Source organism: Kogia breviceps, chromosome 3, assembly GCF_026419965.1.
Source record: "Kogia breviceps isolate mKogBre1 chromosome 3, mKogBre1 haplotype 1, whole genome shotgun sequence".
In the NCBI taxonomy this organism is placed as follows: Eukaryota; Metazoa; Chordata; class Mammalia; order Artiodactyla; family Physeteridae; genus Kogia; species Kogia breviceps.
Window position 1 is genome coordinate 152011472 of NC_081312.1, and position 27648 is coordinate 152039119.

The following is a 27648-nucleotide window of genomic DNA, read 5'->3' on the forward strand; positions in this document are numbered from 1 at the left end:
ACTTTTGTGTATGGTGTTAAAGAATGTTCTAATTTTATTTATTTATTTATTTATTTTTATTTTTATTTTTTTTACGGTATGTGGGCCTCTCACTGTTGTGGCCTCTCCCGTTGCGGAGCACAGGCTCCGGACGCGCAGGCCTAGCGGCCATGGCTCACAGGCTTAGGTGCTCTGCGGCATGTGGGATCTTCCCAGATCAGGGCACGAACCCGTGTCTCCTGCATCGGCAGGCGGATTCTCAACCACTGCACCACCAGGGAAGCCCTAATTTCATTTATTTTTAAGTGTAGCTGCCCAGTTTTCCCAGCACCATTTGTAGAAGAGATTGTCTTTTCTCCATTGTATAGTCTTGCCTCCTTTGTTGTAGATTAATTGACCATAGGTGTGTGTGGGTTTATTTCTGGGCTTTCTGTCCTGTTCCACTGATCTGTATTTCTGTTTTTGTGCCAGTACCATACCGTTTTGATGACTGTAGCTTTTAGTATAGTCTGAAGTCCAGGCGCCTGATTCCTCCAACTCTGTTTTTCCTTCTGAAGATTGCTTTGGCTATTCGAGATCTTTTGTGTCTTCATACAAATTTTAAGATTTTTTTGTTCTAGTTCTGTGAAAAATGCCATTGGTAATTTGATAGGGATTGCATTGAATCTGTAGATTGCCTTGGGTGGTATAGTCATTTTGACAATATTGATTCTTCCAAGGAAGGACACTACGTAATGATCAAGGGATCAATTCAAGAAGATACAACAATTATAAATATATATGCACCCAACATAGGAGCACCTCACTATATAAGGCAAATATTAACAGTCATAAAAGGAGAAATCGACAGTAGCACAATAATAGTGGGGGACTTTAACACCCTACTTTCATCAGTGGACAGATCATCCAGACAGAAAATCAATAAGTAAACACAGGCCTTAAATTACACATTAAACCAGATGGATTTAATTGATATTTATAGAGCATTGCATCCAAAAGCAGCAGAATGCACATTTTTCTCCAGTGCACATGGAACATTCTCCAGGATTGATCGCGTGTTGGGCCACAAAGCGAGCCTCAGGAAACTTAAGAAAATTGAAAAAATATCAGCCATCTTTTCTGACCACAGTACTTTGAGATTAGAAATCAATTACAAGAAAAAAGCTGTAAAAACCACAAACACATGGAGGCTAAACAGTATGCTACTAAACAACCAGTGGATCACTGAAGAAATCAAAGAGGAAATCAAAAAATACCTAGAGACAAATGAAAACATAAGCATGATAATCCAAAAACCTATGGGACACAGCAAAAGTAGTACTAACAGGGAAGTTTATAGCAATACTGTACAATCTTATCTCAGGAAACAAGAAAAATCACAAATAAACTAACCTTACACCTAAAGCAACTAGAGAGAGAAGAAGAAACAAAACCCAAAGTTAGTAGAAGGAAAGATATAAAGATCAGAGCAGAAATAAGTGAAATAGAAATGAAGAAAACAATAGAAAAGATTAATAAAACTAAAAGCTGGTTCTTTGAAAAGATAAACAAAATTGATAAACCTTTAGCCAGACTCATCAAGGAAAAAAGGGAGAGGGCTCGAACTGAAAAAGGAGAAGTTACAATGGACACCACAGAAATACAAAGGATCATTAGAGACTACTACAGGCAACTATGTGCCAATAAAATGGACAACCTGGAAGAAATGGACAAATTCTTAGAAAGGTACAACCTTCCAAGACTGAACCAGGAAGAAATAGAAAATATGAACTGACCAATCACAAGTACTGACATTGAAACTGTGATTTAAAAACTCCCAACAAGGGAATTCTCTGGCGGTCCAGTGGTTAAGACTGCGCTTTCATTGCCGAGGGCCCAGATTCAGTCCCTGGTCGGGGAACTAAGATCCCGCAAGCTGTGCAGCAGCACAGCCAAGGAAAAACAAAAACCAAAACCTCCCAACAAACAAAAGTCCAGGACCAAATGGCTTCACAGTCGAATTCTATCAACATTTAGAGAAGAGTTAACACCTCTCCTTCTGAAACTATTCCAAAAAATTGCAGATGAAGGAATACTCCCAAACTCATCTGTGAGGCCACCATCACCCTGATACCAAAAACAGACAAAGATACCACAACAAAGAAAAGTATAGGCCAATATCACTGATGAACATAGACGCAGAAATCCTCAACAAAATACTAGCAGTCTGAATCCAACAATACTTTAAAAGGATCATACACCATGATCAAGTGGGATTTATCCCAGGGATGCAAAGATTCTTCAGTATTCGCAAATCAATCAGTGTGATACACCACATCAACAAACTGAGGAATAAAAACCATATGATCATTTCTACCAGACATTTAAGGAAGAAATTACACCAGTTCTCTCCAATCTCTTTCAGAATATAGAAGGAGAGGGAATACTTTCTAACTCATTCTATGAAGCCAGCATTTCCCTCATGCCAAAACCAGACAAAGACATTACAAGAAAAGAAAACTGTAGACCAACATCTCTCCTGAACATAGATGCAAACTTTTTCAACAAAATATTAGCAAATCAAATAAATATAAACAGACCCAGGTACACAAGAGTGATCCTACTCAGAAGATTAATTAATCCACAACATCAACTGACTAAAAAAGAAAAATCACATGATCATATCAGTAGATAGAGAAAACATTTGACAGAATCCAAAACCCATTCATGATAAAAGTCGCTCAGCAAACTAGGAGTAGAGGCAAACTCCCTCAACTGGATAAAGAATATCTGCAAACAACCTACAGCTCATATCATACATAATGGTGAGAAACTTGAAGCTTTCCTGTTAAGATCAAGTACAGGGTAATGATGTCCCCTCTCACCACTTCTTTTTAACATACTGAAAGTCCTTGCTAATGCAAAAAGTCAAGAAAAGGATATAAAAGGTATACAGATTGGGAAGGAAGACATAAAACTGTCATTGTTCACAGATGACATGATTGTCTGTATAGAAAATCCAAAACAACAGACAGAAGAACTCTGGAAACTAGTAAGTGATTATAGCAAGTTTGCAGGATTCACAGCTAATATACAGAAGTCAATTGCTTTCCTATATACTAACAATGAGCAAGCAGAATTTGAAAATAAAAACAATACCATTTACATTAGCACCCAAAAAACAAATAATAAACTTTGGTATAAATCTAACAAAATATGTGCAAGATCTATCTGAGGAAAACTAAAAAATTCTGAACAAAATCAAAGATGAACCAAGTAAATGGAGAGAGATTCCATGTTTGTGGGTAGGGAGGCTCAATACTGTCAAGATGTCAGTTCTTCCCAACTTGATCTATAGATTCAATGCAATCCCCTTCAAAATCTCAGCAAGTTACTTTATGGATATTGACAAACTGATTAAAGCATTTATATGGAGAGGCAAAAGACCCAGAATAGCTATACAATATTAAAGAACAAAGTTGGAAGCCCAGATATAGACATACATAAATATAGCCAACTGATCTTTGACACAGTGGCAAAGGCAATACAATGGAACAGAGATAGTCACTTCAACAAATGGTGCTGGGACAACTGGACATCCATATCCAAAATAATGAATTTAGATACAGATGTCACACCCTTCACAAAAATTAACTCAAGGTGGATCATAGGCCTAAAAGTAAAATGTAAAACTATGAAACTCCTAGAAGATAACATAGAAGAAGACCTAGATGACCTTGGTTATAGTGATGCTTTTTTAGATACAACACCAAAGATGTAATCCATGAAAGAAAGAATTGATATGCTGGACTTCATTAAAATTAAAAACTTCTGCTCTGTGAAAGACAATATCAAAAGAATTAGAAGACAAGCCACAGACTGGGAAAAATATTTGCAAAAGATGTGTCTGATAAGGGACTGGTGTCCAAAATATATAAAGAACTCTTAAAAATGCAACAATTAGAAAATGAACAATCTGATTAAAAAATGGGCCAAAGACCTTAACAGCCACCTCTGAAGAAGATATACAGATGGCAAATAAGCATATGAAAAGATGTCCAACATCATGTGTTGTCAGGGAAATGCAGATTAAAACCACAGTAAGATACTACCCTACACCTATTTAAATGGCCAAAATCTGGAACACTGACAACACCAAATGCTGACAAGGATGTGGAGCAATGGGGTTGGAGGGTGCAAAAAGTGCTAGGGGGAATGCAAAATGGCATAGCCACTTTGGAAGACAGGTTGGCAGTTTCTTACAAAACTAAACATACTCTTATCATACGATCTAGCAATTGCTCTCCTTGGTATTTACCCAAAAACATATCTATACAAACACCTGCACAAGGATGTTTATAGCAGCTTTATTCATAAGTGTCAAAACTTAGAAGCAACCAAGATGACCTCCAGTAGGTGAATGGATAAATTTTGGTACATCCAGACAGTGGAATATTATTCAGTACTAAAAGGAAATGAGCTATCAAGCCACAAAAAAGACATGGAGGAACCTTAAATCCATATTACTAAGTGAAAGAAGCCAATATGAAAAGGCTACATACTTGTGTGATTCCAACTATATGGTAGTCTAGAAAAGGCAAAAAACTGTGGAGACAATACGAAGATAAATGGTAGGGGGTGCCAGTGGTAGGGGGTGGGGAGAGATGAACAGGTAGAGTACAGAGGATTTTTAGGGCAGTGAAAATAGTCTATAGGATATTATAATGATGGATACACATCACTGTATATTTGTCCAAACCCATAGAATGTACAACACCAAGAGTGAACCCTAAGTTAAAGTATGGATTTGGGGTGATTATGATGTGTCATTGTAGGTTCATCCTTGGTTAAAAAATGTATTGTTCTGGTGAGTGATGTTAATGGTGGCAGAGGCTGTGCCTGTGTGGGGGTAGGGGGTATAATAGAAATCTTTGTACCTCCCTCTTAATATTGTTGTAAACCCAAAACTACTCTGAAAAAAGTCTTAAAAATGTATTTAGTTTGGAGGATGTAGATATACATTTAAAAAATATAAATACCAGACAACTTCTGGTCAAGATTTTACCTTAGGACTTCCCTGGTGGTGCAGTGGTTAAGAATCTGCCTGCCGGGCTTCCCTGGTGGCGCAGTGGTTGAGAATCCGCCTGCGGATGCAGGGGACACGGGTTCATGCCCCGGTCCGGGAAGATCCCGCATGCCGCGGAGCAGCTGGGCCCGTGAGCCATGGCTGCTGAGCCTGCGCGTCCGGAGCCTGTGCTCTGCAAAGGGAGAGGCCACAACAGTGAGAGGCCCGCATACCACCAAAAAAAAAAACAAAAAAAAAACAAAAACAAGAATCTGCCTGCCAATGCAGGGGGCACGGGTTTGAGCCCTGGTCCGGGAAGATCCCACATGCCGTGGAGCAACTAAGCCCGGGCACCACAGCTACTGAGCCTGCGCTCTAGAGCCTGCGAGCTGCAACTACTGAAGTCTGAGCACTCTAGGGCCTGTGTGCCACAACTTTCAGGTTGGAAACCCACTTTCTGTCAAAACCTACGTTTTTAGCTTCCATATCTAGTAAGGATTTCTTCATTGCTCTAGAACCAAACCAGGGGCATTGTGAATGCTTATGCGTCCCCTTTCACTAGTGATAATGGCTGCTCACTATGGAGCACTTAACTGTATGCCAGGCACCATGCAGAGAGCTGCATATCTGTTACTCATTTCATCTTCACAGTCACTAATTTCCAGGTGAGATTTAGCAAAGTGAAGAAACTTGCCTAAAGTTACAGTTTCTTAGGGGAGAGGGGTCAGAGTTCAAACCCCTCTGTGTCCCACCTCAGGAATACTGGTGAAGGGAAGTTTGGATGATTCTGGATAATTCACTGTGTTGCATGGGTTGTCATTCTCAGTGTAATCCCCTTCAGACAGCACTGAGGTCCATTAAGCTAACCCAGTAAAATCTAGGCTGGGGCTTGCAGTTGGGTTGGTGGGAGTGGTCAGGTAGGCGGGCAAGCAGCTGTGGAGCCTTCTGAATAAGGCTCACTGCTGTCTGAGTGTGCAGGGTGTGAGATAAACATGACTGATAAATGTAAATACGCCTAAAATAGACTTGTCCCAGAGAGAGGCAGGATGCTAAATTATTAATTTATAAGTTAGGAATATTCCTTTTGATATCTAGATCATCCATACCTGCTGGATTCAGTTTTTCTCTGGGAGGGAGCTGAATTAATAGCACTGAGTTCTCAACCTCTGGCTTCCCTCTCCTGGGCTGCCTGTTACACCCTCCTCATTCTGATGGGAAGATCCAAGTGGTCAGTCTTCTCTTTTTGGAGGGGGTGGGGAAGACGTAGATTCTGGTCTTGCCTCCATGATGTTACAGCTAGATTTCTGCAGTTGGATTTGAGGATTCTTAAATTTCACTGACACAGTGAAAGAGAGGCTCATGGGTTGGGTTAATCCTTCAGTTGGCTATCCTCAATTTTTCTGGGTTGATTCTGTTTTCACCTTCAGAGGCAGTCTTCTTGCAGGGTTTCTAGAAAACCTTTATTTGTCCCCAGTATCAACTACATTAATATAATATTTAAGAAGTGGGTCCTATTTTGTACAGTATTTCAAGGTACTGTGACGTTAATGGTTCTTATTAGAGGTTACCTAAGTGCTCTGAAAGAAACAGCTCTTTGGAAAAATATAGTTTTAAAAATGCCTCTGTGTGAAAAATTATAGTTTCATAGCAAAAACTTCTTGGAAAACCTTTTCTGTAGATATTTAGAATTTATTGGGCATTTGCTCACTGTCAGGAACTGTGATAGGCTCTTTAAATAGTTCATTTAATCCAGACACCATTTTTGCCCAGCACTATGGGTTTGGGAAAAAAGAACCTGAACAGTTTCACCCTAGCATGTGACTTGATTTTGGCATCCAATTGAGGTAACATATAAAAGGCTTCTTGTAAATATGTGCTGTTTAAATTGACTGAAGGGCATATTAAGACCAGGTAAGGGGAGAAAAAAGAGACTGGGACATTGAGGATGGATAATGGAGTATTTTGCTTGCTCTGGGAGAAGGACCAGGGGAAGCAGCTAGGAAGGAGCTTTGCCTCAGGGTAGATCTTGGTGCCATCTTGTGGGTGGAACTGGAAAGGACCAAGCAGATCCACACCAGCTTCTATTAGGACGCCCTGCAGAACCCCAAATTTCCACACAACACTGACATAAAACTTCAAGTCAGATATCAGAACTCTGGTCTGGGAATCGGTGGATTTGGTTGTGTTCTGTCCATCAGCAAGTCCTGATCACTCCACCTCCAAAACACACCCCAGATTCATCTACTCATCTCCATGGCAACTGCTAGGCCAGGCTACCATCCTCTCTCACATGGACTACTACAGAAACTTCCTTACTGTCTCTTTGCCTCTACTCTCACTCTCTCACTGACTGTTCTCCACAGGTAGCCAAAGGGATCATTCATTAATTTATTTTATTATGATTATTATTGGCTGCACTGCACGGTATGCAGGATCTTAGTTCCCCAACCAGGGGTCAAACCCGGGCCCCCTGCATTGGGAGCGTAGAGTCTTAACCACTGCACTGCCAGGGAAGTCCCCAAAGGGATATTTTTAAAAAATAAAAATCAGATCATATCATTCCCTTCTCTGAAACTTTCTAGTGGCTCTTCATGAAATTTAGAATAAAACCCAGTTTTCTTGTTCTGGGTTAGAAAGCTCCGCATCTTACTGCTCCTGCCTGGCCGTGAGCTCATCTCGGCACTCTTCCCCCTCCTTTCCTCAACTGTCCACCCTGTTCCCACCTTGGGCCTGTGCTCTGCCTGGTGCTCCTCCTCCACTCCCAGCGTGGCTGACTCCTCGTCATTCAGATCTCGCCTTCCACAGTGCCACCTCAGAGTAGCCTTCCTTGACTCCGAGTCAAAACAGCAACCCGGTTACTCTCCGTCAAACCTCTCCCTGCTGTGTAGCAATATTATCTGTCTTGTTCTCTGTTGAATGCCCAGTGCCTAGGAAACCATCTTACACATAGTGAGTGTTCAACAAAGATTTGTCAAATGGATGGGTGCTGCTTTCCAGGTTCTTGGTCTTATTTCAGCTAGATACAGGTTAGGGTCAGGTAACTTTAGGCCTTTCCCAGTGAAGCATGAAAAGACCACAGGGGGCTTCCCTGGTGGCGCAGTGGTTAAGAATCTGCCTGCCAATGCAGGGGACACGGGTTCACGCCCTGGTCCAGGAAGATCCCACATGCTGCAGAGCGACTAAGTCTGTGTGCCACAACTACTGAGCCTGCGCCCTAGAGCCCGCGAGCCACAACTACTGAAGCCCACGCACCTAGAGCCCGTGCTCCTCAACAAGAGAAGCCACCGCAATGAGAAGCCTGCGCACCGCAATGAAGAGTAGCCCCCAGGCTTCCCTGGTGGTGCAGTGGTTGAGAATCTGCCTGCTAATGCAGGGGACATGGGTTCGAGCCCTGGTCTGGGAGGATCCCACATGCCACAGAGCAACTAGGCCTGTGAGCCACAACTACTGAGCCTGTGCGTCTGGAGCCTGTGCTCCTCAACGAGAGAGGCCGCGATAGTGAGAGGCCTGCGCACTGCGATGAAGAGTGGCCCCCGCTTGCCACAACTAAAGAAAGCCCTCACACAGAAACGAAGACCCAACATGCAAAAATAAATAAATTAATTAATAAACTCCTACCCCCAATTTCTTCTTCTAAAAAAAAATTCTATTATGATTTAAAAAAAAAAAAGAGTAGCCCCTGCTCGCCGCAACTAGAAAAAGCCTGTGCGCAGCAACGAAGACCCAATGCAGCCAAAAATAAATAAATAAATTTATTTTTTTTTAAAAAAAAGACCACAGGAATTAAGTTCCTGTGAATTGGTCCCAGTTCCCATCATTGCCACTTACCAGCACTTTAATAATATGGCTCTGAGCTTCAGTTTGGTCATCAATAAAATGGAGTTAATGAGCTTCCCTTACTCATAGGGTAAGGACTAAATTGGATTTAAATATGATTGGGAGCAAAGTATTTAGCACATATTAGACACCTTCTTTCTATATTAAATCTGCACCATGTTGTCATAATTTATGTTTTCCCCCCCTCCTACTCAGGACAGGGTAGGCATTTGGTCTTTGCACTCCCAGTACCTACCTCTGTGCTTGGCTTATAACATAGTAAGTAGGTGGTCCACAAATGTCTGGGTTAATTTTGACTCTTCCCACCTAAGAACTGTGCCCCTTTGATCAATTTACCACTCTTCGCCCAGAGAGACAGAGACAAGATGGCCACTGGCTGTACAGGGAAAGCCTGGAGGGGACAGTATGGCTCAAGACAAAATCTGATTTATGTCTTTACTAAAGTTCCTAGGTTTGTAAACAATTAATATAAATTGATCCCAGCATAACTTTCTGTTTCTAATAAAGGGATATAGGAAAAAGATAGATCCCATGATTCTTTTGTGGTTCCTAGTGCTTAGGCTTTTCCTAAGATTGCTTCCTTCCTTTGTGTTCCTTTACAATATAAAATATATATGAAAATACTCTGAAAACTGGAAGTGCTGTATTATATACATGTGTGTATGTATAAGCTGGTATGAGTATGATTTTTAGATAAATGATTGGTTCAAAAAGATTAGCTCATTGTAAAGCAATTATACTCCAATAAAGATGTTAAAAAATAAATATATTACATTTTCAAAAGACTTAATAAAATAAAAATTTAAATACAGAGAAAAATAAGATTAGCTGTTGAGTAAACATTCATTCAGAAGTATTTTTTGAATGTCTGCCATGTGCTAGGCACTGTTTTGGGTATTGGAAATATAGCAATAAATCAGATAATCCCTGTCTTTGTAGAACTTGCATTCTCATGGGAGAGACACTCCTTTAATAAGAAGATAATAAAATATGTAGTGGGGCAAATGGTAACTAAAGCTGCAGAAAAAAAACCAGGCAAGGAATAGGGAGGGTCAGGGGAGTAGAATATTTAGGCAGGTTAGAATTATATATCTCTTTCCTCTCCTACCCCAACTGGTGATCAAGATTCATAACATAGTAACTTTGCCCTGCAGTTACGTCAGTTAGGCAAATGAAAGAAAACTGATAGGTGGTTCATCAAGGTGTTAATAATAATGTATTTCAGATTTCCATCAGCCATATTAACAAAAAATTACTTCAAAATAATAAAATACAAACAGACATCATCCTTATCTGATATCCCAATTTAACAGTCTTTTTTAACAATAAATCTTAATAAATATATAAATATTTGAAAACCCAAAAGACTAAATTCAACAACTTGTATAATTACTGATATCAGTTCATGAATATATTATTGTTCCTGTATTACCTAAAAATATCAGTTGCTTTTGAAGCTGAAAGCTATTATTAAAACTGATTTGAAAATGACTATTCCCTTCTAAATATTAATGTGAAAAATAAATAATTATTAAGAGGGCTATGGCCTGAAGCATTAGGTCAGTTTGATTCTGATTTTCATATACAAGGAAAGGATGAATGCACGAATTCTAGTAGTTCCGATTCCCTTATCCAGAGCTGTTGGGAAGTTGTTTACTCTTTGAGGGCCCACTGCTGACGTCTGCTCACTGAGTAATGTCATCAGATTTCCTGGTGGTGGTTATTTGGGGGGGGGCAGTGGTAAGTAGTTGTCCGGCTCTGCTGGGACACCGCTTGACAGAGGTCCTGAGAGCCGGATATACCCCGTAGACAGGATGTAAGATTAAAATGCAATCTAGTTAAGTAAATAAAGAAAGTATTCAATAGTAAAATAGAATTGCTGAAACATTAATGTTTTAAAATTATACTGCTAAAATTATACTGAGGTAGAATCCATTCTCTTAAAAAAATTAATCTATAGCTTGTTTTATTTCTTAGAATTAATGCGATGGCGAGTTATTTTTACAAGTTGAGATCATAAAGTTATGCTGTCCTTTGTTTGTAAAAGTTATTTCACCCACTTGGGTGTAGACCCTGTACTCAGAATTGTTTTCCCAGGAAGAATGAGACTTTTGCCCTCAGCTGTCCATTCTTTTTATTTATTTATTTATTTATTTATTTATTTAACATCTTCATCAGAGTATAATTGCTTTATGTTGTTGTATTAGTTGCTGCTGTATAACAAGGAGAATCAGCTATACGTATACACATATCCCCATATCCCCTACCTCTTGCGTCTCCCTCCCACCCTCCCTTATCCCACCCCTCTAGGTGGTCACAAAGCATGAGCTGATCTCCCTGTGCTATGCAGCTGCTTCCCGCTAGCTATCTGTTTTACATTTGGTAGGGTATATATGTCAGTGCCACTCTCTCACTTCGTCCCAGCTTACCCTTCCCCCTCCCTGTTTCCTCAAGTCCATTCTCTACATCTATGACTTTATTCCTGTTCTGCCCCTAGGTTCTTCAGAACCACTTTCTTTTTTTTTAGATTGCATATATATGTGTTAGCATATAGCCGTCCATTCTTTTATCTTGTCTCTCAGCTTGTGACTGACACTATATAGTATGTATTTTTTAAAATCAAGCTAGTCGTTAACATTTTAAAGTTTTATTAATTATTATAGCCTTTAGCTTATTTTTCTCCTCCTGGTTTCCTTAAGTGTGTACTGTTGACTTTCTCAAATTTAGTGATTTGAAAGCTTAGTATATTTACTTAACTCTTGTTTCATGACAGAAAGATCTAAGACTGTGAATTTTGCCTCTGAGTAAAATTTACTAGTATCCTGTAGGTTTTATTACATGGTATTCTCAATTTTATTATTTTCCAAGCAATCTGTAGGCATAGTTTGCATTTCCCTCTCTGATGTGGCAGTTATATGAGTTTAAAAATTTCCAAGGAGGGGGTATTTCTTTTAATTTTTATTTTAATTTTTATTTTTTGTATGCGGGCCTCTCACTGTGTGGCCTCTCCCTTTGCGGAGCACAGGCTCCAGACGCGCAGGCTCAGCGGCCATGGCTCACAGGCCCAGCCGCTCCGTGGCATGTGGGATCTTCCCAGACCGGGGCACGAACCCACGTCCCCTGCATCGGCAGGTGGACTCTCAACCACTGTGCCACCAGAGAAGCCCGAGGGGGTATTTCTTAACTTATGTTTTTAATTTTGGTTTGATTGCCTTATGGTTGGAAATAAAAGCTGTACAAGGAATATGTTTTAAAGTTTTCTTTGTGACCTAGTATATGTTTTTACGATATTCATAAATATTTTCTTTCTCTCCGTTCAGACTTTATCTTTTGTCTCCTTGATCCTTCATAGCAAATTTCATGAGTATCCTCTGTGAGAGGCTGCAGCCGCCATTTCACACAGAGGACCCAACTGCTGTCCAACAACCGCTTCATCCTGGGCAGTGGCACAGCCCTCCTGTTGATGGGTTTTCTGGTATCTTTTGTGCAACTCCACCCTGCCCCAACACTGTAGAAAATCAGCAAAATGATTTCCCTTCTTTTTCTTTTTCCTGCCATTTTCTTCCTTCTCTTTCTTTTTCCTGAGTAGTTTCACTGTCTTCTCTAAGCAGTAGGCCTATATCATTTCTTGTTCTTTCATTCATTCATTTCTTTAAACTTTGTTCATAAAAACCAACAAAATGTCATTGTTCAGATTGGTCTCTCTCGGTGCCTCTTGCCTTCCTTCTCACTGCACTGTGGGAGTATGATTATGTAGAGCACATCTCTCTCTTTTAAGACTCTCTTGGACCTCCTGGACCATATTCCGTCAGAAATTCTAGCTTTGGCATCCAGCTGTGCCTCTTGATGAGGCCGGCCTGTGACTGCCCAGCTCTGGAGGATAGACGGTGCTGTGGGATGTCTGTGCTCACCCTTCCACCCTACTGCAAAGCTCTCCTCCTCAGTCTCAGGTCTAGAGTAGTAGCGACCCTCATTCTTACATCTTTTGAGAGATGAAGTTACTACAAACCAAATCAGAAACTGAGCCGGTGTCCCATAATTAGTAGACATCAGCTTCTAGCAGTTAAAAATATACACGGACTTCCTCCATCACTAAAGAGGTTTTGTTGCATGTGTTTACTGTAGGAGAGATCACTGCTTAAGGGGAGAGACGGGAGGTGTCAGGCAGTTAGGAAGTATGTTGTGGGAAGGTTTATAGATCTAGTTATGCTGTTGCTGTGCTTTAGGTATGAAATCACACTGTCACCCAGAGGCCTGGAGTAGGGTAGGGATCCCCTCAACACATGTATACAGTGTTTCTGGAAAAATTGCAAAATGTGTCTCTTCCTCCAGGTAGCAACCCAAGGCCAGGGTTCATGGCTTGGGGCTGGATTTTAGCTCTCCATTCTCCCTCCCTTCTGCTCCTTTGTGCAGTGCACAGACTTCCCAAACCTTCCTGTGGCCCTGGGTTTGCAGCACAGTTTATAGAACTAAACAGACTGGTCAGTGGAATCCCAGCAGCCACTTGCTGCTGTGTGGCCTTAAACAAAGTACTTGGAACCTCAGCTTTCCAATGTAAACTCTCAGCATGTTGCAAAGGTTCAGTGAGATAACGTATGTCCAGCCCTTAGCACAGTGCCCAGTATATGCTGAGCCCTCCACTGGAGCTATGATTCTATTACTTGTTGGGGTTTGGTTATGACACTGTATTTATCTTTGTGTATTGGTGTTAAGTTCTCAAATAGATAAGCTGCTGCTTTTTTTTTTTTTTTGGCCGCGCCGTGAGGCTTGTGGGATATTAGTTCCCCAAACAGGGATCAAACCCAGGCCCCCTAGCAGTGAGAGTACAGAGTCCTAACCACTGGACCACCAGGGAATTTCCCAATAAGCATTTATTGATAAGCACTGTGCTTGTCTGTAAAATGAAAGTGTTAACCATTTCTCAACAAGGAGTCTTTGAGGTCCCATGGTTCTGATAGATGGATTTCATTTTTTATGTGTGCCATTTTAGATGTAAGATTTCATTGTCCATCAGGGGAAAGATGGGAGTAGACATGGAAGAAACCAGTGTTCGTTCGGTGTCTAATCTTTGGGGGCTCTTTATATTGTAATCTCACGTGATCTCTGTGACACATGAGGAATTGAGGCCGAAGGTTGGGTAATTCACTTAGAGTCACACACAGCTAGGAAAAGAAAAGCCAGGATCAGACTCATTTTATGTGTCCATCTCTGCTCTCCACCTTTCCTGGGGTTTATAAGGAGATAACTGAGATCCCTGTGTCTAATAAGAATTTACATAATTTTTCTCTAGAGTAGAAATTTCATTTTCATCTGTGGCACTGATGAGAGAGAGAAAAATTTAAGCAAGCTTATCTTTTTTTTTCTTTTCATTTTTAAGCAGATCTTTTTCTTGCAGGTAGCAGTAGCTGATATACAATTTGGCCCCATGAGATTTCATCCAGATCAGCTCCAGGTAATAATATACCATGCTGTAATTTTCACATTGATTTTCTTTAAGGACTGAGAGGGAGAGGGTCTAAAGTTATACATTGAAAATAATCTTCTGTTTTAGATAAAATATTGGATCAATGTTGAATTCCCTGAACTTGATAGCAGTACTACAGTTATATCAGGGAATGTACTTTTCTTAGAAATACACATTGAGGTATTTAGAGATGAAATGTCTGCAACCTACTTTAAAAGGTTCAGCAATAAAATAATATGTATAATTGTGTGTGTATGTATGTGGAGAGAGAGAAAGCAAAGGTGGCAAAATGTTAACAATTCATGAAACTAGAAGAAGGGTGTTCTAGCATTTATTGTCATTCATGACTTTTTGTAGGTTTGAAATTTTCCAATATAGAGAGTAAAAGCATGGTCTACTCTATGTTACTGAATCTTTCTAATCCAAAATCTAAAACAAAATAACCAATTGAAATTTAGCTCCAGCATTACTTCCTGTACACAAACGCATGCTCACTGTTACATTTTTTTAAATGTGAAAAGGACTGGCAGAAATGTGCTCTTGGGACTTCCCTGGCGGTCCAGTGGTTAAGACTCCACGCTCCCAATGCAGGGGGCCTGGGCTTGATCCCTGGTCAGGGAACTAAGATCCCACATGCTGCACAGCACAAAAGAAATGTGCTTTCTTAACTCTTTGCACTTGTGGTATTTGTGCACCTGGGTAAACTTAGCGGGACTGAGTCTTGGGGAATGGGGTTTCTGTCAGCTTTGCAGTCTCTTTCCCTTAGTCTGTCCCACCTTGACCGTACCACGTACCACAGTTGCCCCCCGTCAGTCAGTCTGAGTGTGAAGTGATGGAGCAGTGCGCTCCTGCCCCAGGTTTGGTGTAGGGGCTTGGCCGAGCAGGGGAAAGGCAGCAGACGCAGGCTTCGCGCGTCCAGGCCAGGCGCGAGGACAGCCAGCTGTCTCTTGCACCTGGTGCTATTCCTGTGTCACTAAACGGGCAGTTTTTGAATTGTAACGTTTTGGTCTACTTTAAGTCTCCTCTCTTACAATCAAAGTAATTTTTAAATTTAACTTGGAGGAATTACGTAAAGTCTTGAGTCAGAATACTTAAATGTTTTATTTAAAGTATTAAGTATTCTGGGAGTTTGACTGAAATATTGGTGTTTGCCATCTAAGGACTTTACCTAGTTAACTTACTGTTAACTAAAATAAATATTTATGGTTTTTAATTGATTCAGTTTTAAGATAAAGTACTTAAGTCTTTGTTGAGTTCTTAGTGGGCTTATTAGCAAAAGAAATAAGCATATGATCCATGCACTGACTTTCAGACTAAGAACAGATAGAATAGCACTCGTTTCAGGTAGCTGAGTGATAACGTCCCAGAGTTACATGTAGGAAAAGGATTTACTCAACAGATTGTTATGCTCACATCTGTGTACTTGCCTTGAAAACACTTGGGAGTTTTCTGTGGCTTGTTAAGAAATGACAATTCTAACGACACCTTCTTTTTTTTTTTTTTAAAAGTGTTCATGCTTTTTTGATTCAGGTACTTTTAGTGTTTCCCAAAGAAGATAAGCAGTGTAATGGATTCTGTAGGGCATGTGAAAAAGCAGGGTTTAAGTGTACAGTTATCAAGGAGGCTCAGACGGCCCTTGCCTGTTTCCTGGACAAACATCATGACATCATCATCATTGACCACAGAAATCCCCAACAGCTGGACGGGGAGGTGCTGTGCAGGTAAGGCTGAGACTCAGGCCTCAAGAGTCCCGCTGGCATTTGTGACAGTAAACGCAGCCCCAAATACATTAGGTTAAATTCGGTGTCTTTTAAGTTGCCTTCCATGCAAGTAAAATAAGCAAGACATTAGAATATTATTATTTCTTGGAGGGATCTCTATCTCTTTTGTTTTGTTTTGCTTTGCTTAAAACAGAAAGAAAATCTGAATGTGAACCGTTAAGGGTTAAGATGAAATCTTGTATGTAATTAACCACAACTGTCACCTGTATAGTAATGTAACAAGAGTTATTATAGTTTTCTAGATGTTTTTAAAGTTATAAAAAATTTGAAAATTGTCTCCTAATGTTAGGTGTATGTGCCTTGTTTCTCATACTTGCAGAATATCAATATCATGAGAGAATTTGGGTAGCAGACATAAATCTAAGAAAAGTACTTTCTAAAGAAAGTCATTTGCTGCTGATGGAAGCAAGGCAAAAGTGAAATATCAATTTTATTTAAAAGAAAACATTTATTTTGGGGAAGACATCATAATTTGAATATAATATAAAATTTTATAATGTATTAATTTTAAGGACATTTAAATGTTGACTTTTAGGAGATAGAAAAGATTGAAAACCAAATATAACAGGGGTTAAAAACTGAGCTGACAGGAAAATGACATCCTATCAGAAGGTTGTTTACAGGTACATCGTGATTTCCATGTACTTGAGAGTTCACCTTTCAGGTAGTCAGATGAGGTGGCTTTTACCCAGGTGTGATCCACCTCCAGTAAAGCTTCCCTCTGGCCTTGCTCTGTGTTGCCTGTCATGCTGCCTGTGTTTCTTTCCTATTTCTGTCTGGTTGATGGCAGTTATCCATTGTCACCGTAGCCCAGATTTGTTTGACGTGTTATCTGACAGCACGCCCATGAGGGATGTGGAGATGTGGAGAGAGCTCTGACCCTGGGTCCTATGCTCGGCTCTTCCCTTGCCCAGCTGCCTTTGGGTAACTCTGTCTTTTCTGAGGATGTGTTATCTCAGCTATAAATTTGGAACACTTGGTTTCCAAGATCCTTTCTCTCTCTAGCATTTGATGGATAGCACTCAGAGGAAGGGAAGAAAATATCTTAGTTACGTGGTGCTTTTAGTCTTGGTAGACTGCTGCTAGGCAGGAGAAATCTCTAAGGAGAGCCAAAGAGCCCAAACAGAAAAGGTGAAGGGGGGTGAGGTGCTGAGGACAACTTGGCTTCCTTTACAGTCTTGTCCAGGTCCAAACCTGGTCACAGGTATGTGCTGGACAATGACATTCATACTCATAAAGATGGCTCTGCTAGACCTTCCTGTGTTATAAAAGAAAAACTAAGTTGTGGTAGTTATGGTCTACTTTTTTTAATTGTGGTAAAATACACATAACACACAATTATACTCCACTTTTTTTTTTTTTTTTTTTTTTTTTTGCGGTATACGGGCCTCTCACCGTTGTGGCCTCTCCCTTTGCGGAGCACAGGCTCCGGACGTGCAGGCTCAGCGGCCATGGCTCACGGGCCCAGCCACTCCGCGGCATGTGGGATCCTCCTGGACCGGGGCACGAACCCATGTCCCCTGCATCGGCAGGTGGACTCTCAACCACTGCGCCACCAGGGAAGCCCTATACTCCACTTTTTGAAGGAGGAGAAAGTACTGTTGTTACACATTTTGGGAATATTCTAAACAAATAGGATAACTCATTCAGCAAATTTATAAATTTACAACTTATACAGTTTTAAAACAGAGACAGTGACCTGGGTTGCTTAACTTGTGGTTTTAGAGAAGCTTAGACTGTCATGAGTGCATGTCTTCTACCAAGTCCCCACCATCCTCCATCCAGCCTCTGGTGGGGGTTAGGGTTTCCCAAGGGAGAGTTCTGAGTTTCATAAGTTCTCCTCCATGTTGAGTTCAGCTCTGTCCATATTTGGCCCCAGATTTCCAACATTTGAGGACAGGAGTGGTCTTTTCTGGTTGGAGCACAGCCTCACTGCTGTCAGCGGCTCCTCACAGAGTGTGGTTTCATATTCCAGCCCCACCAAGGATGCCTCCTCTGAGTAGCTTCTTCCAATCAAGATCTCTCGTAGGCGAGGCTCCTGAACCAAAAAGCTCACGGGTTTGGGTAGATGAGCGTAGAGTAAGCAGAGGCGTCACCCCCCTGTGTTAGCCAGAGAGCAGACCTCTACAAAGGGACCCCCGGTCACGCTCCTTTCCTGACAGCTGTGTCACAGCCCTGGCCAAGAATCTGAAGTCTTTCTCGCTAGCTGTGTTCTACCACATCACTTTTGTCTTGTTGGCTGAGGATTTGGAGGACAAGGGGCGCGGGGAGTCCTTGTGCCATTTGTAGTGAGTTTTCTAGAGGCAAGAGTGGGCCCTGATTTACTTTCCTAGTCAGTTTCATCTCAATTCTGGCCCTTACCTGGTTTATCTCTCTTAAGATCATCTCTTTTAAGGGTGCCTGCCCACTGTGGACTGTTCCTTCAAGGAATCTTTCCAGGCTGTCCCTCCTGAACCTGCTTGCCCTCTCTCTCCACTTACACTGCTCACTAAGAGACCTTAGCCCTGGCAGAGCCCTGTCTGTCCCTTCTTCTTCCTTTTGGGATACCTGATCAACACCCCCTGTGAAGGGTTTTTTATCAGTTGCTGATTTGTCTAAATGATTAGCATTCAGCTGTATCTCTATTGGGGACACGTGGAACTCCTTACACTCCTTATCAGATGCCTTACTAAAGGTTAGATATTCTGTGTCTGCAATATTTTCAAACTCACCAGTTGAGGGAACCCTACTTGGCAGGTCTTCTTGGTTCAGGACACTGTGCTTGTTACCAGAGCTACATAGGTGAATAAGACATGGCTCTTGACTCTGAGGAACAAATGCTTTTGTTGGCGGGGGCAAGCGAGCAATTTCAGCACAGCTCATAGATACCCACAGAGGAGGTATGCTGCGGGTGCCTGTGTCTAGGAGGGCTTCACAAGGGGGTGTTTGAGTTGAGTCCTAAAGGATAAGCGGGAGTTTGGAAAGGAAGGACGATGGAGAAAACATTCTGGGTGGAGCAAGCAGCATGTGTAGGACCGGGTGGGGTGTCCAGGGCTCCTCTGCCTGGTGTCAGGTGGCTTCTGGATCCAGCAGGTATGGGCCCTGGCTCAGGGTGAGGTTGGAGCAGCAGACAACCTGATCTGGAGGGCCTTGTGTGCTGAGCCAAAGGCTTTGGAGTCTGCCCTGTAGGCAGTTGAGACCCTGGCGTAGTCTACGTATTCTACGCAGGGGAGTGGCCGGAGTGCACTGCGGAGCACTGTGGCTGCCGCCTGGAGAGTGGAGGAGATGGAAGGAGCGGAGGCCTGTCAGCCAGCTGTGAGGCTGAGGTCAGGGCCTCCTCCCAACTTCCTGTAGAGACAAAAACTGACCACAGCAATGAATGAACCAAAGATAAGATGACAGATATGTCAGAAGTTGGGAGACCGAAAGGGACAGGGATTCTCACTGTATCTCTTGTGCTATGGGGACCAATAAAGAAGCCTGTTCCTGGAATGTCCTCTGCATACTTCAGCCTCTGAAGCTGAAATTCCAATGGCCCTGCAGGAAGGAAGTGGGAAGAGACTTTGCTGTACTCCCACTGTGTCCTGCTGAGCCTGGGATGCTGGAGTTGCACTGACCAGAGCCGAGCACCATCACTTCTGTGATTTACTTTCTACATCCACTAGGAAACCCAAGACAGGGAGCAGAGGGAGATGGACAAAGACGTGGTTTTTCCTACCATGTTGTAAGAAGGGGCAGAGGCATAAGGAGCCTGGGAACATTCCTTCACATATTGCAGTTTCAAAACAGCAAACTGCATCAGTTCTCAGGCTTAGCCAGAGAATGGCAGAGAGCAGGCCAGGAGTCCCCTCTGTGCAGCAGAGCCATGCATGCATGCTGGCAGCGCTCTCTGAGCACGAACTTGTACCTGTTGACCTGTTCTGCAGGTCCAGACCTCAGAGGAGGACGACTGCTAACCCCAAGGGTCCAGCAAAGGGGTGCAAGGGAGACTCCTCTGACCATCTCTGCTGCAGACACTCTGCCTGGGTTGATGTTGCTCCCGTTCAAGGATAAAGAAGGGGACCAAAAAGCTGCCAAATTATGGAGGGGGAAAGAAGAGCCTGAAGACAAAGAAAATTGTTTTCTATAAGAAACTGAAGAACCTTTTAGAAGACATATGCTTAGTGTACTCAGAAGAAATGAAGAGCTAGTCCTCTGTGCAACAGGAGCAGGACTCTGTAATGAAAGGGAAGTTTTTATAAAGGGAGATGGAGGAAGTAAAGCACTGCATAGAAACCCAACATACGTTAACAGAATTAAGTCTGTGTTGACGTGAAAGGATGCTCAACATCACTAATCATTAGAGAAATGCAAATCAAAACAACAATGAGGTATCACCTCACACCAGTCAGAATGGCCATCATCAAAAAATCTACAAACAATAAATGCTGAAGAGGGTGTGGCATAGTACAAGTAATGCACTGTTGGTGGGAATGTAGATTGATACAGCCACTATGGAGAACAGTATAGAGGTTCCTTAAAATACTAGATATAGAACTACCATAAGACCCAGCCATCCCACTACTGGGCATATACCCTGAGAAAACCATAATTCAAAAAGAATCATGTACCACAGTGTTCATTGCAGCACTATTTATAATCCCCAGGACATGGAAGCAACCTAAGTGTAAATCGACAGATGAATGGATGAAGAAGATGTGGCACGTATATACGATGGAATATTACTCAGCCATAAAAAGAAACAAAATGGAATTATTTGTAGTGAGGTGGATGGACCTAGAGTCTGTCATACAGAGTGACGTAAGTCAGAAAGAGAAAAACAAATACCATATGCTAACACATTTATGCAATCTAAAAAAAAATAATGGTTCTGATGAACCTAGGGGCAGGACAGGAATAAAGACGCAGATGTAGAGAATGGACTTGAGGACACGGGGAGGGGAAAGGGTAAGCTGGGACGAAGTGAGAGAGTGGCATGGACATATATACACTACCAAATGTAAGAAGCGGCTGCATAGCACAGGGAGATCAGCTCAGTGGTTTGTGACCACCTAGAGGGGTGGTATAGGGAGGGAGGGAGGGAGGGAGATGCAAGAGGGAAGAGATATGGGGATATATGCATATGTATAGCTGATTCACTTTTTTATAAAGCAGAAACACAACACTGTAAAGCAGTTATACTCCAATAAAGATGTTTAAAAAAAAAAGTCTGTGTTGAATGCAGAAGGAAGATTGAACTCAGAGTGCTGGGTGCTTTCATAACAATCTCTGGATTTACCTTGGTCTGAACATCCTTTTTACTATCATAAATTCCATTCTTTTCAATGTGAAACTCATTGCACGTGGCAGAGGGAACAGTGGCATAGTACAAGTAATGGAGTTGTGGTTTTGTAAAATTTAAGTCTTTGAAGAGCTTTGCTATGTTCATACAGTAAGCCTCCAGCATGTGGCCTTTTTTCCAGTTTTGTATCAAGACCATTATCAGAATTACTTGTAGTTTCCTAGTGTATCTGGAGACTGGTAGTTTCCCCCCAATATCCATTTCTACTTTTTTCTTAATAGCAGAATATCTAGTGTTTAGGTGGGAATACGACCACCTAAAAAATATACTGCATTCCCTAGCTTTTCTTGCAGGAAGTGTCATGAAGTGTGGAAGTGTCATGTGCATCTTCTGAAAAGTGTCCTTGAAGGGAATATGTATGCCCTTCTTCCTGCTATCTGGAATGTGGATGTTATGGCTAGAGCTCAGCATCTGTCTTGGACCATGAGGAAGAAACCATGTACAAACAATAATAGAGAAACATAAGACAGAAGGAGCCCGGTTCCTGATGCTGCAGAGTGCCATTGCAGCTTGGACTGCTCACCTCTGCACACCTTGCATGTGGGAGACAAGTCTTGTTTAAGCCACTTTGTCTGGAGTTTTCTGTTGTGCATAACCAAATCAAATGCAAATGTTTCACCAGGTAGCATGGTTCTGAGAGCTTCCCAGTATGCTTGTGCAGCCTTTCAGAATCTCATGCTGTAGACTCATGCCCCATTTTTTTCCCTGTTTTTAAAAGATTTTTTTTATGTGGACCGTTATTTTTAAAGTCTTTATTGAATTTGTTACAATATTGCTTCTGTTTTATGTTTTAATTTTTTGCCCAGGAGGCATGTGGGATCTTAGCTTGCTGGCCAGGGATCGAACCCACACCCCCTGCATTGGAAGGCAAAGTCTTAACCACTGGACCGCCAGGGAAGTCCCTCACGCCCCATCCTTTTTTCTGACTTCTTGAAATCTTCCTTCCAAATGTCCGGGTGTATATTTTGATGATGCCATGTCATTTCTTTCTTAGTTTTCATGAATTCTAAAGTAAAGGGTGTTATTTTGCAACCCAGGTTCCTGACATTTCTATTTCCTAGCCAGTTCTTCCTTCTTATGGACCAGAGAAAGTTAAGAATACACCTCTGCCTTTTCATACTGTGTTAGACCTCCTTTGCAGGGTCCTGCTTGTCTCCAGGAAACATGTTATTTCCTTCTACTTTGTCCCTTAGTCCAGTGCCCCTCATCTCTGTATCCAAATCTACTTACTGAGATCATCTACGTGGTTGCGTACTTGCTATTATACCACTCATATCTCTGTTTTTCTTGTAAAAAGCTGAGAGCTGGTTTGAAATGGCTGGCTGCATACTTAAATTGCCTTTTCTCCCTCTAAATCTTCATGATATGATAGAAGTATAAATGTAAGAACAACTACAGTGTCCTAAGAAGTCATGGAAATACCATTTGTGAGTCCATGTCTTTCATTCTCTGTTTAAGATTAGTGCTAGGGTGAGTATTAGCCAACAGGTTTGAAAAGTGACCTGGCCTTGTCTGTTGTGTGAGGGTCTGCCATGCCAGTCACCGTCCCGAGCTGAAACAGCCCTTCCAATGGCTCATTCTCCAGGAAGGTGAGCTTGGCTATTCTCTAGGCAGGGAGACCATGTTTGGACCAGGGCCTGGCACCTGGTCAGCAAGCCCTTCAGCGACCTGTCAAGAGGGCTCTTCCAGTAGAGCCAGGTAGTCAGTGCCCTTAGGTTGGATCCCTCTGGAGATGGTAGGCAAATAGAAGTTGGAGGAGTATAGTGGACCCTGGGAGAAGCAGAAGTGTTGACACAGAGAGAGAGAGAGAGAGAGAGTTACGAGCTACGTAGTCCATGAGGGAGACTGGCTGGTCCCTAGGGCTGCTTTTCCATCCCTGAGCAACTTCCCAACCCCAGAGCTAGTCTACATCTGTCGTTGGATTTCAGCCTTTCTCAACCTGAGCTCCATGAGAAAATTAAGCCTCAGTGCCCTGAGGCAGGGATAGGCAAAGGGGAACACAGTCAGACCCATTCATTTATGTATTGTCTGTGGCTGCTCTTGTTCTACAATGGCAGAATTGAGTAGTTGTGACAGAGTCTGTATGGCCCAAAAAGCCTAAAATATTTACTATCTGGCCCTTTACAGAAAAATTTTGCCAAAACTGAGGCATCCATTGTATATGATGAATTGACTTTTCTCTTATGCATCTGGAATGGTTATGTTATGAACCATCCTTGGGAGGATTGAGAAATAGTCACTCAGATCAGTTTCCATGTTCAGTGATTCAGAAGTGACACAAGTGATTCTTGAACCAGCACAACTGAAGTAAGGTAGTAAGTCTGGGCTACTCTCTGTCCCATCCCGGACACATTGTCCAGGGGCCAGCGCGCGTCTGACTTGGCTGGGGCAGTCTGGATCCAGTCCTCTCCATCTCCTCCATCTGAAGTCACCCTCCCATGTGAGTCCTCTTCCTTCCAGGCCAGGGGCCAAGTTCCTCCCTCTTCCTGTGGCCTGGCTCTTCTTCTCCAGATAGGCCTGCTTTCTTCCTTAGGGTAGGATGGGTCAAAGCCATTGCATATCTCCAGTGGAGCAACTTCTTTTCCTCCTACTCCTCTCTGTCACATTTATCTCTGCCCTCTCTCATCTTTTGGCTGGATTTTCATTCCCCGTGACTTCCTGGGAAGCTGCTTCTCCAGAAAGTTAAATTCAGTCCCTGCGGGCAGACTCATACTCCTTGGGTAATTTCAGTGGAGCAGTGTCTTCTACTTTTCTCAACCAGTGTTCCATTCTTAATTTTTCCTGTCAGGTGTTGATTCTCCTCTTTCTGACTGATAAGAATATCTTGCATTTCCAAGTTTTGAATATTTATTGTTACTGTTTTTGCCTTCATTCTACTTGGGATCCCTTCTTTGCACTGCTTAGAATACAGTGGAGAGCTGACCCTTGGGCTTCTTCACCCCCACTGGAGTTGTCGCCATCAGCTAGTGGTAATATACATAAACTTGCCTTTTCCTTTGGTAAGAAGAGACGAGTAACCCCTTTCATGTAAGCCCCAGGTAGGGAAAATTTTCCACCTGAAGCAGCTTAGGTTAACAGAGAGCAGAACAAGTAGAAGGCACATCATCTGCACTGGCTGTTATCTTCACACTCCATAGCTGTTAGGGTTACCATAGGCCACTGATTAGGAGTTTGTCCTCCAAAGAGAGAAAGATCAAGTAGCTAAGAAGGTGACTCCAGCGTATGAAGGGATCTTTTGCTCTCCCTTCTCCCTCTCCGCCAACTTTAATTGTTCTACCAAAATCATTTAGGTATATTTAGTTTTTAAAGAATTGCTTTAAATTTATTTTAAAACTTTTTTAAAGGTCTCTCAGATCATCAGAACTCTCAGAAAACACAGTTATTGTTGGTGTAGTACGCAGGTAAGATATTTCCTTCTTTCTTTCTTTTTTGATGTTGAAATTCAGGTGTCAGTGTAATGTTTGCTTTTAACAGAGGCCCAAATAACAGCTTGTGGGCCATGACAGACCTCACCCTTTTTAGTTGGGCCTTTTTTTCTTTACTCTTTTTTATTTTCTTTCACTTTGGCAGTTAAATTCATGGCTGGAGTTTGTACTCTCATACTAGGTTTTGTGATTTTGGACTTCCTTTCACTTTAGAAATAGGCAAACCATGAGAGAATTCCATTCCTAAAGTATGAATGTTTTCCAGGCGTATTTCCTAGGGACTTGAAACTCCAAATATCTATGAAGATTTGAATTATACATTATTGGGGGAAATCTTATATTTCATTTTAAAATTGGAGGTAAGGAAAGAACAGAAATAATTTAGTTTAAATTAAAATTTTTACGTATCAAATAGATATACAGGGGCTTCCCTGGTGGCGCAGTGGTTAAGAATCTGCCTGCCAATGCAGGGGACATGGGTTCGAGCCCTGGTCTGGGAAGATCCCATGTGCCATGGAGCAACTAAGCCCGTGCGCCACAACTACTGAGCCTGCGCTCTAGAGCCCGCGAGCCACAACTACTGAAGCCCACGTGCCACAACTACTGAAACCCACGCGCCTAGAGCCCGTGCTCTGCAACAAGAGAAGCCACCACAATGAGAAGCCCGTGCACTGCAACGAAGAGTAGCCCCTGCTCACCGCAACTAGAGAAAGCCCATGTGCAGCAACGAAGACCCAATGCAGCCAAAAATAAAATAAATAAAATAAAAATAAATTTTTTCAAATAGATATACAGTCACTCCTGTATCCTGGCTGTTAGTTTAATCTCTGTATTTCAAGCATTAATATATACTGCCAAAAAGCCAAGTGTGAAACTAAAACAGAAAACTGTTTTCAACTTTATGCGTTTGATTTGTATGTTAATCTAATTCATCTAAAAGTGCTCATTATGTGACAATTATAATATTATGTAAATTAGTGAGTAGTTAAAGATGTGAGATACGATTGATAAAAACTGTCTGTAACCATTTACTATATTCTTTTGAAGGGCGGTTAGAGAAGAGTCATCTGTAATGTCCCTCATTGAGGCTGGCTTTACAAGGGTATGTACCCACTTTTTTGTTATACAAGTATAATTCAGCATGAGAAGTTATTTTGTCTCAGTTGCCCAGCAATAGTTTTGAATTAATTTGAAGAAAAAAAATTGTCCTTATGCTGTGTTACAGTTTGGTTTAACTTTATAATCTGATAATCTAATAATCCACAACACTTCGCTTTCTTAGTCTCTCAAAACTATGTCTGCTAAAGTCATCTAAACATATTAAAATCTCCTTTAATGGCTTACTCATTAAAAATTATACGATAGGATGTGTTGTTATAATGCTTACATGTATACATGCAACTTTAAAGCCAGTTCAAGGATTCTGGAAGTAAGACCTCCCCAACATGGCTCCCTTTCTTTCCACCACTGGCTCCAGTCTGTTGGTTTCTCTTAAGCCAAAAAGCTTCTGAAGGCTTTGGTCAGCTGGTTGCCAATAAGCCTTGGGAATCATGATGGAGAGAGCTTATGTAAGGCTGACTGTTGGGCAGATTTGTAGCCCAAATTAATATTCTCAATGAGGTAGTCCAGAAACCTCAAGCCTTGAACTTAGTTTAAAGTGATTCTGGGGCCTCTCTGGTGGCACAGTGGTTAAGAATCCGCCTGCCAAGTCAGGGGACATGGTTTGAGCCCTGGTCCAGGAAGATCCCACATGCCACGGAGCAACTAAGCCCATGCACCACAGCTACTGAGCCTGTGCTCTAGAGCCTGTGAGCCACAACTACTGAGCCCACGCTCCACAACTACTGAAGCCTGCACACCTAGAGCCCGTGCTCCACAGCAAGAGAAGCCACCGCAGTGAGAAGCCTGTGCACCACAATGAAGAGTAGCCCTGTTCACTGCAACTAGAGAAAAATCTGTGCACAGCAATGAAGACCCCACGCAGCCAAAAATAAAATAAAATAAATAAATGTATTAAAAATAAATAAATAAGGTGATTCTGGATGGTAGCACTCCCAGGTATTTGGAAGAAGCAAATTACAAATCCTCCCAGAGAAAGACACCTTCTTCTTTGGCCTCAGAGAATCTCTGCAAATAATCATTCAGGGGCAGCAGGCAGCACTCAGCATTAACCAGTCCACCAGGAGACAAGGCATTGCAAGTGAGAACTAGCAGGGGAGAAAGACAGCAGGAACAGACCCTCACAGTTCTCAGAAATTAGAATGATCAGATATGAATTGTAAAACAATTATGCCTATTATATGTAAAGAAATAAAGACAAGGCAAGCTTGGAAATATCTGCAAGGAATAAGAAAGTATAAAAAGTGACAGCACATTTTAAGTAGAACGTAATTGAATTTTGAGAAGTGTACATATAATAACTGCAAATTTGAAAACTTAGGTCAGAAGAAATTATGCAGCATGTAGCACAAAGATAAAAAATAGAAAATAAGTTAGAGAGGTTTAGAAATGTGGAGGGTAGAATGTACGGTTTAGCATATATATAACTGGAGTTCCAGAAGGACAGGAGAGCAAATGGGGCAGTGTATTTGAAGAGAATTCTCTGGAAATGATGGAAGACTTTAGTCCACAGATTCCAAAATTCCAAAGTAGAGTAAATAAAAAGAGGACACATCATAGTGAAAAAATAAAGAGAAGATCTTAAAATCAGCCAGAGAAAAAAGATTAACCTTCAAAAGAATAGCAGACTAACAGCTAGCTTCTCAGCAGCAATAAATGGAAGATAGAAAACAGTGGAA

General features: G+C 41.7%; 1 protein-coding gene across 3 annotated transcripts in view; it reads left to right on the forward strand.

Moving 5' to 3' along the window:
- The window catches only part of PDE8A (phosphodiesterase 8A), a 143875-nt gene that overhangs the window by 58790 nt on the left and 57437 nt on the right, over positions 1 to 27648 (forward strand). For 2 of the 3 annotated variants that reach the window (XM_067029979.1, XM_059057283.2), the window contains exons 2-5: positions 14256 to 14312; positions 15855 to 16045; positions 24770 to 24826; positions 25898 to 25952. The exons of the other annotated variant lie outside the window; for it this stretch is intronic. In XM_067029979.1, the coding sequence (XP_066886080.1) occupies positions 14256 to 14312; positions 15855 to 16045; positions 24770 to 24826; positions 25898 to 25952 (360 nt within the window). The remainder of the gene's footprint in view (positions 1 to 14255; positions 14313 to 15854; positions 16046 to 24769; positions 24827 to 25897; positions 25953 to 27648) is intronic. 3 annotated transcript variants of the gene reach the window in all.